Source organism: Mauremys reevesii, linkage group 1 (assembly GCF_016161935.1).
Source record: "Mauremys reevesii isolate NIE-2019 linkage group 1, ASM1616193v1, whole genome shotgun sequence".
Lineage (NCBI taxonomy): Eukaryota > Metazoa > Chordata > Testudines > Geoemydidae > Mauremys > Mauremys reevesii.
The window spans coordinates 4,871,703-4,883,217 of NC_052623.1; the positions used below are offsets into that span (position 1 = coordinate 4,871,703).

At 46.8% G+C, this 11,515-nt stretch overlaps 1 protein-coding gene across 1 annotated transcript; it reads left to right on the plus strand.

Annotated features, from left to right (window-relative positions):
- Window positions 1–3,239: 3,239 nt before the first annotated feature.
- Window positions 3,240–4,187, plus strand: LOC120373997 (olfactory receptor 52R1-like). The gene has a single exon (XM_039493162.1). The coding sequence runs from the start codon at window positions 3,240–3,242 to the stop codon at window positions 4,185–4,187; it is 948 nt and encodes a 315-aa protein (XP_039349096.1).
- The last annotated feature ends 7,328 nt before the right edge of the window (window positions 4,188–11,515 follow it).

The window sequence follows — 11,515 nt, forward strand, 5'->3', positions numbered from 1 at the left end:
GACAGACCCCCAGCTGGTCAGGAACCTCCATGGAGTCACCCAAGAGCTGTATATAAGGCTATTCCCACTCTCCAACCCCTGCAGCTGGGAGTCTCTTGCTACTGGAGCTGGCTTCATCCTTCCCTGAGTGGATGAGCTGAAATCACATTGTCTTACTGCTGGGGGGATTGCTGGTGAGTCAGGGGTCTTGGGGAAACTGACTTCTTCATGGCGGAGTCTCTTCAGCCGTTACACCAGGGGAGAAGGGTGGCTTACAGGAGCATGTATGGGAAAGATCACCCTGTGCAGTGGGGAGAGGAGTTCACTCACGTGGCAGCTCACAGCTCCGAGTATACGCAGCCCTGATGCTCGGTGGTCTCTGGAAGTGTGCGGATTAAGCGTCCTGTTGGCTAATACGTGTATGTTAGGTGTTGTATAGATCACATTGCTGGGTGTTATGCCCACGGCATTAATGTAATTTACAAGTTTTGGGAAGGTTTGCTAACTCAGTGATTTTCCTACAATTCTGTCCACGCATGTCGAGTGTCCCACTACACTTTGCATAGCTGATGACCGTTTTTGCATTAGAAAACAGGAGGCTAGCTATGTCTAGGATTGGGAGAATTCAGTTTTTTTTTATCATTTTGAAGGATAATCTCTGTTTTTAAGCATTTTCATTTTTTTCATCAATTTACATTTCCATGGTTTTGCATAAGAATGGGTTTTTCTTTTTTTATTTATTTATTTAACTTTTCACAGTTGCAGGAAATTGAGAGGCTCAGACAATAAATAAGCAATGACAGCAGACACTGAGACTGAAGAACTTAAAGTTGTGTAACAGTTAAAACACAAATTGTTAACATCAAAAGTCAAACTATACAAAGTGAAGAGTCTTAAATCAAATGCTCATATAGTCTTAAGCAGCCTGTCTGTAAACTTTGATTTGATAAGACGATAAGAATGACCAATCTGAGTCAGACTAATGGTCTATCTTGCCCAATATCCTATCTGCCAACAGTGGCAAATGTCAGGTGTTTTAGAGGAATGAAAAGAAGAGGTAATAATCAAGTGATCCACCCTCTGTCATCCACTCTCAGCTTCTGGAAGTCAGATGTTTGGGGACACCCAGAGTGTGGGGTTGTGTCCCTGACCTACTTAGTTAATACCATTGATGGAGCTGTTCCCCAGGAACTTATGAAGTTCTTTTTTGAACCCTGTTATAGTTTTGACCGTCACAGCATCCCCTCACAATGAAAACAGAGTATTCAGGTTTTTCCATTTTTTGTCCATTCCCACACAGGGAATGGCAAAGTATTTAAGTAACTAAACTAGGAACACTGAGATGGAATAAAGACAAGGAAAATTTAAGCTAAACAGCAGGAAGTGAGACAGTGAGACCTGAAGGCGGCAAAATTGTCTTCAAGAGGGACAAATTGATAAAAGCTCCATCAGCTGAGTTACTGAAAAGTAGACTAGACAAATCTTATGAAAATATACCGGAGGGAAGAAGTGTGCCCTGACCAAGGACATGAGCAAGTGGGGAATGTCATCTTTTCATAAACTGCACGGCAGAAAGGACAACTGTGAATATCTAGTCTGACCTCCTGTATAAGACAGACTATAGAAATTCCCTGAGCTAATTCCTATTGGAACCAAAGCAGATCTTCTAGAAAAATGAGATTACGTGGAGCACTGGTCATAGCATCACCTAGCCATAGTGTCTAAGAGCCAGCACCTTCTTTTTCCATCTTTCTCAAAATGAACAAGCAGCTGGGTTGAGATGCAGCATAATGTAGGGCCTGGAGTACGGAACTAGAGACCCAAGCTCTATTCCTGGCTCTCTCACTGACCTGCTCTGTGAACTTGGGCAAGTCATCGCTGTGTGCCTGTTTCTCCTCCCACTTTGTGTCTGTCTTTGCTATTTAAACTGCAAGCTCTTCAAGTCAGGGACTGGACAGTGCCCTAGCACAATGGGGTCCAATCTCAGGTGGGGCTTCTAGCCATGACAGCAGCACACAAATGTCAGCTTGTAAAGAAAAGACACCCGCCACTGCTACAATAAACCACAGGACAAAGATTCCAGCCCACACTGACGTGAGACTCACTAACCAGCTCTGAATCCGAACTTCTCTGACTAGCCCCCTTCTCCTGAGGCTTCTGGGGTTTAATTCTATTTTCTCCAACTGGGTCTGCCCTTTGCTAAAAGTCTGCACTTCTGTCTCCAACAAGGTCTGGCTAATGTTCTCCATTCAGTCATTAATAGCCCAGCAGCCACATCCACATTAGGGTTGGGTTTTTTCCACACAGGTTTGTGCATTTGCCTACTTGTCCTTTCCTTTCCCTAGATTTCTGAGAAGGGTCGAAAGGGAGAGACAGAATGCTGCACTGATTAAGAAAGAAGAAAGGAGACAAGAGGGCACTCCTCCCCATCATGCTTCATTCTTCTCATCCTCATGCCCCACAGAAAGCCAGAAGAGGAAAGGGAATTGAATCTCAAAGGGAGGAAACAAACAATCCAAAAAAACTTCAAACAGTCTCTCAAAGAGACAAATAATGTTCATGTATGTGTCTGACAATTTTGTTCTCACCATAGTTTCAACAAGTTTGCCCCAAAGTCAGACTTTTTAAAAATTTGCCTCACATTACCTATCTTGCAGTCATTTGGTAGAGAAGCTGATTTACAAGATAGGTTACGGACTACAGTTAGTCATTCTGCATTTCCCCTTTGTGTCCCTTCACAATTCTTGCATGATCACCATCAGGCCTTTTTTTGCTGACTTATTACTGTTTAATTTGTCCGTTTGTTCCAAAACCTCTTCTAATGACATGTCAATCTGGGATAGTTCTTCAGATTTGTCACCTAAAAAGAATGGCTCAGGTTTGGGAATCTCCCTCTCAGCCTCAGCTGTGAAGATTGATGCAAAGAATTCATTCATTTTCTCCAAAGTGGCCTTATCATCCTTGAGCGCTCGAGAGTCCAGTGGCCCCATTGGTTGGTTAGCCGTCCTACTGCTTCTAATGTACTTAAAAAGTTTTGCTATTACTTTTTGAGTCTTTAGTTAGCAGTTCTTAACATTCTTTTTGGCTTTCCTAATTATATGTGTACACTTTGTTTACCAGAGTTTATGCTGCTTTCTATTTTCCTCACTTTAGCTTCCATTTTTAAAGGATGCCTTTTTGCCTCAGCCCTCATGGGTTCTTTGCTGCTTGTTTACAGGGTGAAAGCTTGCCCAGCTCAGACAGGAGAAGAACGGCAAGTCATGTCATGTGCGAACACCAGCACCCGTTCTCACCCTCCTGCCTTCCTCCTGGTCGGCATCCCTGCACTTCAGGAGGCCCAGTTCTGGATCGCCTTCCCTTTCTGCATCATGTACGTCATTGCTGTGCTGGGAAATGTCATTGTTCTCTTCATAATATACACTGAGCCAAGCCTGCATGAGCCCATGTACCTCTTCCTGGCCATGCTGGCCGTCACCGACCTGGTCCTGTCCACATCCACCCTGCCCAAAATGCTGAGCATCTTCTGGCTGGGCTCCAGGGAGATCGGGTTCCATGCCTGCCTCACCCAGATGTTCTTTGTGCATGCCTTCTCCTCGGTGGAGTCAGGTGTCCTCATGGCCATGGCCTTGGATCGCTACGTGGCCATCTGCTGCCCCCTCCGGTACTCCACCATCCTGTCCGTCCCAGCCATAGTGACAATGGGAAGCCTGGTGCTGGCACGTGGAGTCCTTCTGGTGAGCCCCTTCTCTCTCCTTGTCAGCAGGCTGCCCTTCTGCCAGCGCTGCCTCATCTCCCACTCATACTGCGAGCACATGGCAGTCGTGAAGCTGGTGTGTGGGGATGCTACAGTCAGTATCATTTATGGCCTGTTTGTGGCTTTTATGGTGGTGGGGGTTGACGTGCTTATCATCTCTGTGTCCTATGCTATGATCCTCCAGGCCGTGCTCAGACTCCCATCCACTGATGCCCGTCTCAAGACCTTCAGCACCTGTGCATCTCACTTGTGTGTTATCCTGTCATTTTACATCCCTGCTCTCTTCACGTTCCTCACCCACCGATTTGGCCACAATGTTCCCCACCATGTCCACATCCTGGTGGCCAATCTCTACGTGCTGGTGCCCCCCATGTTAAACCCTATAGTGTATGGGATGAAAACCAAACTGATCCGGGAGAGGGTGCTCTATATCTTCCAGCAGAAAGGAATCTGAGCAGTTTGTGCCTGTCTAATTTAATCCATGAATATAAAACTTTCATCGCCATGGCCTCTGACCCATTTATGATCTGCCATCACTCACACTGGTATGTGCGCATAGAGATGTCAGCATGGACATTAGCCAGGATGGGTAAGGAATGGTGTCTCTAGCCTCTGTTTGTCAGAGGATGGAGATGGATGGCAGGAGAGAGATCACTTGATCATTGCCTGTTAGATTCACTCCCTCTGGGGCACCTGACATTGGTCACTGTCAGCAGACAGGATACTGGGCTGGATGGACCTTTGGTCTGACCCAGTACGGCCGTTCTTATGTTCTTATGGACTCCGGTGGGCTCCACCTTCCCTTCCTGCCCAAGGAAGTCATCTCATCAGATCACCTTAGTGGTAGCTCTAAGGAGAAATGTGAGAGGGAAACCTCTTCCCTCAGCTCCCATGATATCCTCAGCCTGGGTGCAGGATGGCTCATTGGTGGGATTTCTGTGGATCTCTATCACCCTTCACTCTCAGTGGCTTGTATCAGCTTTCAGCAATGGTTTGTTGTACAACAAAAATAATGTGAAGAAGTCACTTGGGCATAGCTGGGTCCCAAACGACTGTATCTTCCAAATATACTCAAAGGTTCAAGGCTCAGGTAGAAACTGGCTGGTTTCTGGTGGCTTCTGAAATGTAGAACGCATTGAGCTCTGCTACAGGGCTCTCAAACAATTTAAAGGGATCCTACTCTAATCCTATACACCACAGTTATTAATATTTGGTATCCATTATAGAGCTGCATAGCACCATACATAGATCAGAAACCATCCAAAACAAAAACAAAACCAGTTTCTTCCCTGAAGAGATCACGGTTTAATTCACACAGACCTACTTGGTGGAGGAATAGGCCAAAGAAGCAAAGAGTCTTGTGGCACCTTATAGACTAACAGACGTTTTGGCCAAAGAGAGAGACACATGCCCAGCCCGGTGAGGGGAAAGGGGCTGAGAGATGCAGACACACGCCGTGCCCCCGTGAGAACAGGGCTGAGAGATGCAGAAACATGACCAGCTCCTTTAAGGGGAACGGGGCTGAGAGACAGACACACTTGTCTGGGAATGGGGCCAGAGATGCATTTACATGGCTTGCCTCCTCCACCTCTGAGCAGCAGCAATGGCGTGCCGGACACATTCAGAGTGCCAGACTGGGAAGTTTGGACAGAGGCACCAGCAGGCCCCTGGCTCTTGGCAGGAGGATGGGGCTGAGAGGTGAACACACAGCAAATGTGCCTAAGAGATGTAACCTATAGGGCTAACCTGCTTGCTTGCCTATAGAGAGATATTTTCTTCTAGATTTTTTATTCCTTTATGGTTTTGATTATTTGTTTTATTATAATAGGTTTATATTAAAGTAGTTTGGCTGTAGTACAAGGGACTTACAGGCTACATCCTATATGTTGCCCTAGGGCAAAGTTAGCATACACAGGTGTGGGACCTTTCACCCAGATAGCAAAGTTGGCTCACCTTTGTTTGGGACCTTTCACCTAGAAAGATGGTTATGAGATAAAGCATAAGGTTCACATATGATATGTTAAAGCAAGTTACCATAGGGACTTTCCTAAGTTCATACCTTTTAAACTTAACAGGTACACCACAACTTGGCGGGGGGGGGGGAATAACTGGTTAAGACCAGACCAAAATGACCAGTTAGGACAGAAATAACAAATGTGATACCTAACCACAAAAGGGCCATGGTAATGAATTGATGAATATGGTAATACGCTGAGATCAATGATATACTGACCTATAGGAAAAAGACACTTCAACATTAGTAAGGTGAGGAAATACAAATAAGGGAAAAGGGGAAAAAATCCCCTACTGAATATGCATCAAACATAACAATGTCAGTGTAACATATTATAAAAATGGCATCCCAGCCTAGGGGCAGCGGGAGAAGGAGATGTCGTCCTTGGGAGGTGCCAGAACGATGGCCACTGGTGATGATGGGTAAGGTGATAAGGAAGGTGATGGCTAACACTTCAGGTTGTTGTACAAGGGATGGTGTGAGTCTGTGGAAGTGCAGATGTATGTTCTCTATCTATCTTGTTCAGTTGGGGTGTTTGTGACTGCGCTAAATGTATTAAAAAACTATAGAAAAGAGAAAAGAGTTCCTGTAGTGTGAGTGTTGTAACTGTGCACATCAGGGTTCCCATCTCTATAATAATTTAAATAATACCGGGCCTGATTTTGGGACAAGAACGTATCAATCCATAAAGTGATAACTGAGGATCCTTAAGTGATCTATATAATTAATAAATAATCTAAAGGGCAAAAGCACCCAGCATTTGACAAGGACTCAGATTGAGGTCCACACAAATATAATCCTTGCAGGGGGCTCTAGATAGATTTCTAGATTGTATGGTTATAAGGGACCCGCTCTAAGTATATAACAGTCCTAACTGCTGTAACACCTCACAGTTTACCCCGTCTTTCAGATTATTTATGAATTTGTTGAACGATACTGGTCCCAGTACAGTCTCTGTTGTACACCACTATTTTCCTCTCTCCAGTCTATAAACTGACCATTTATTCCTACACTTTTTAACCAGCTACCAATCAATGAGTGGCCTTCCCTCTTATCCCAGCTTATTTTGTTTAAGAGCCTTTGATGAGGGGCTTTCTAAAAATCTAAATATACTGTATCTACTGGATCCGCAGGCTTGGTGACCCCCTCAAAGAATTCTAGTGAGACATGATTTTCCCTTTACAAAAACCATGTTGACTCCTCCCCCTACAAATTATGTTCATCTATGTGTCTGACAATTTTGTTCGTTACTAAACTTTCAGCCATTTTACTCGGTATAGACATCAGGCTTACTGGCTTGTAATTGCTGGGATCACCTCTGGAGCCCGTTTAAAAAATGTGCATAATATTAACTATCTGCCAGTCATTTGGTACAGAAGCTAATTTAAATTAAGGCCACACAACTACATGTTGATGGCCCATCAAGGACAGTTATCCCTCACAATGAGAGTCATCAAAGCATGTGAGGACATGTTACATGCTCATGTGACAATGGACTCCATCTTGGGCCAATAACTTTCCACAAACAGAGGCTGTGGGCTTTGTTTGGGACAGTAAAATTCCATGCACAGAGCAGAGGAGGATCAGGAGCAACGTGTCAATTAGGTAAGATCTGAATTATGTATTGGCCTGGCTATGTGGCTGATCTCTTGGGATTGGAAGGCCCCTATATGTGGTGAAATTGGTTTTCACTAAATGCTCATCATGGAGTTTATGACATTGCACTCTTTATGTTTATGGAAATATGCTTATGAGTGTAAATATGATATGATCTACTGACTACAAATAGGATTAATATATCCATGTATCATTTTTATATCTGGAGTTATGAGCGTTGGCTCTATGCTTGTATTTGAAGAGTTTGCTGTAGGAAACAAATAAGGGAGGTTTGGCCAACATATTGTGTAGGTACATTCAAGTAATCATAAGTACTTAACTCACAATGGACTTAGGGAGACACCAATCCACATCTGAGCTTTCCGGGGAATGTTCAGACTAACATGTAAACAATGGCATCGGCCTGCAAAAAGCGGAATCAGTCATGGACCTGTGACTTGCCCAGGGGGCTACAAACTCCATTTTGTTGCTGTGACTTTGCTCAGAAGAACAAAGGGGTTTCCACCCACAAGAGAGAGAATATAAAAGGCCCTGGAAGCCCCTCCATTTTGTCTTCAGCTGGCTCAAGAGATGGTCTCTCCACCCCAAAGAGATGCCTGAAAGAAACTGGAACAAAGGACAGTAACTATGGGAGGTGTAAGTGATTGCTGGACCCAGGCCATAAACTACAACTTTGGTCTGAAAAGGATTATACCTAAGATAACACCTAGCATGAGAAGTTAGTATTTGTAACTAGATCCTTGTGTATATCCTTGTGAGTCTTGTGTATTTTGATTTATTTTACTTAATAACTTATTTTGTTCTGTCTGTTATTACTTGAAACCACTTAAATCCTACTTTTTATACTTAATAAACTCACTTTTGTTTATTAATTAGCCCAGAGTAAGTGATTAATACCTGGGGGAGCAAACAGCTGTGCATCTCTCTCTCTAAATGGATTTATTTAGGGTTTGGATCCCATTGGGAACTCGGTGTCTGGGTGCTGGAGACAGGAGCACTTGCTGAGCCGTGCCTAGCATGTCTGGCTCAATGAGACAGGGTTCTGGAGTCCCAGGCTGGCAGGGAAAATGGGCTCACAGGCAGTGTCAGCCCATCAGGTGACAGTCTCAAGGGGGTCTCTGTGACCCAACCCGTCGCAGAATCTGGTGTCCGGGTGGTGATCCAAAGGCTGAGATGCCTCAGGAGGCTGCATTTTGGGCTTGTCGTTACCAGTGCAGTTCCCTGTAAGCTGCACAATGGCTGCACAGAAGCCTTCTTAGCACCACACAGGTGCTTTGGGAACCCTCCTGGGGGACCTGCTGGGGTGGCCTGGCCTGGACCCAGCTGTGGCCAAGGTGTCCCTCTCCTGGCCTGAACTCAGCCCCGGCCTGGACTTGCTGGGGGGGCAGGGGGTGCCTATCCTCCAGCCCCCGTCCCAGAGTTGCCGTAGTGGGGAAATGGCATCTCCTCTCCTCCAGCCCAGGTGCTGCTGTGGGAGAGACCTGGAGGGAGTCCCCTGTCCTTGACATAGCTCCAGAGCACGTTCCTGAACCTCAAATGCCTCAACCACATCCCGACCCCAGAGCTGCATCCCCAGCCGGATCTCTCACCCCAAACACTCAACCATCTGCCCCAGCCCTGTGCTCCTCATCTCTGACCCCCACCCCCCTTGCCGAAGCCCTCACACCTCTTCACCCCAACCGTCTGCCCCAGCCATGAGCCCCTCATCCATGGCCCCATCCCAGAGCCTGCATCCCCAGCCAGTGCCCACTGCCCCACAACCCTCAGCCCCACTCCACCATATGAATTGTGTTATGTGCACACATCACCATCATATTGCTGCGCATAACAAAACTCATTCTGCACTTGGGTGGGAAAAATTAGAGGGAACACGGGACTGGTGAGACAGAAATTTACATTTGTTGCCGGTTTGGTATAATCTAATGATAGAATAACCACCATTCTGTGGTGTGTCTGCCCTATTTCTCAGCAGTTTGTCCTGAATTTGGCATCCTGTGCTGTGGCCCACTGAGGCATGGTGACAAATGGACACCACTGACAGATGCTTACTACTCACAGGGGGTATCTCCCTTTTACAGATGGGGAAACTGAGGCAGCAGGCAGGGGAGTGTTCTGAGCTGGGAACATAATCCACAAGTTCCGTTGCTTAGTGTCTCTCAGACCTGGCTCGTACGGTCCATGCAGCAGCACAGAGGTATGGTGCTGTCTCTCCATTGGATTATCTAGTGAGGGAATCTCCCCTGGTTTCAGCAGGGCTGCACCCACTTCCACCAGCTGAGGATTTGGCCCAAGACATTTAACTAGAATCATAGAGTTCATAGACTTTAAGGTCAGAAGGGACCATTATTATCATATAGTCTGACCTCCTGCACAAAGCAGACCACAGAATCTCACCCACCTACTCCTGGAACAAACCCCTAACCTATGTCTGGGCTACTGAAGTCCTAAAATCGTGGTTTAAAGACTTCAAGATGCAGAGAATCCTCCAGCAAGTGACCCATGCCCCACGCTGCAGAGGAAGGTGAGAAACCCCCAGGGCCTCTGCCAATCTGCCCTGGAGGAAAATTCCTTCCCGACCCCAAATATGGCGATCAGTTAAACCCTGAGCATGTGGGCAACACTCACCAGCCAGCACCCAGGAAAGAATTCTCTGTAGTAACTCAGATCCCACCCCATCTAACATCCCATGACAGAACATTGGGCATATTTACCGCTAATAGTCAAAGATCAGTTAATTGCCATCCCCTCCATAAACGTATCAGGTTTAGTCTAGAGATATCTAGAGATAAGGCATCAGCAGAGACCAGCGAGCTGGGCGTGAAGAGGACCAGATCTGCCACATATTCACTGGATGACTTTGACAAAGCTGATGATTATTATTTCTAGTGGGACGCTACTGCAGAGTGACACGCTGCACTGATTTGGTTCCTGGCAGCACATTGGAAGAGATTGTGTCCCTAGACTCTGTTTGCCAGGAGCTGGGAATGGGCAATAGGAGATGGATCACTTGATGATTCCTTGTTCTGTTCATTTCCTCTGAAGCACCTGGCACTGACCACTGTCAGAAAACAGGACACTGGGCTAGATGGGCCTTTGGTCTGACCCAGTATGGTCATTCTTATGTTCTTATCATTGGCCTCTATGCACTGCCTAGCAACCTAGCTAAAGAGCTTCTAGATTCAGTGATAAAAAGCATCATGTAGAGTATATGCTAGGTTCACCTTCACCGTTCAACTTCCAGCCCTAGGAAATGGGTGCCCCATAGTTCCTGATAAGATGCCATGTACGTGTGTAAATACCTGGCTTATCTCCCTCCCTGACAACTACCGCAGCCATCCCGGCCTCTGCCCAGCATCCCGCGTTCCCAGCTGACGCAGGGGCTTGTCCTTCCGCCTCACTCATCTGTTGTCCTCCTAGCTTCAAAGCTGATCTCTTGCCCTGCCCCCATGGCCTGGCTCAGGGCAAAGGGCTCCCAGCCCATCACCATTGCAGGGACCCTGCCAGCTATAAGCCCCCAGCCAGGAGGAGAAAAAGGGAGCTGAAAGCTAAGGAAATAAGCCACACCAGGGTCTCTGCCCTCAGGACTCTAGCTGAGCTTTAGGGCCCACAAGCTGTCTGATGCACAATCTCACCCGCCTGCAACGCATCCCTGCTCCCAACCCTCAGCTGCTTTTATACAGCTTCCTGGCTTCCCGCTCTGCTCCTGACTGGCCTGTCAGGCCCAGTGCTGCATCCTCACTGTCCTCACTGGAGGCTCCTTGTCAGGCTGCAGCAGCTCCCGTCACAGCCCCGGAGCAGAGGGAGCCCAGGTGGGAAGGACTAGGGAGGAGGAAGGTAGAGATGATCCACCAAGTGATGGGGGAGAGGAGAGGAGAGAGTCACAGTCAGAGCTTTGGATGAAAAGGCGTAAAACTGGAAGGGGCTCTGAGGGAATATGTGGAGCCTCTGGGATCCAGTTACTAGCAATTAGAAAGGTGGCAACCCAATGAGTTCTACACAGACCGATTCCCCAGTTTGTCGCACTGACACAGCACAGGAAGGTCAGGAAAGGGTTTAATGTCACTTTGACTGTTCAGTCAGTGATTCAAGGAAGAGGGCCCAGCACCATGTCACCAGCCAGCTCTACAGAGCCAGAGCACCAGGAGAAAAAA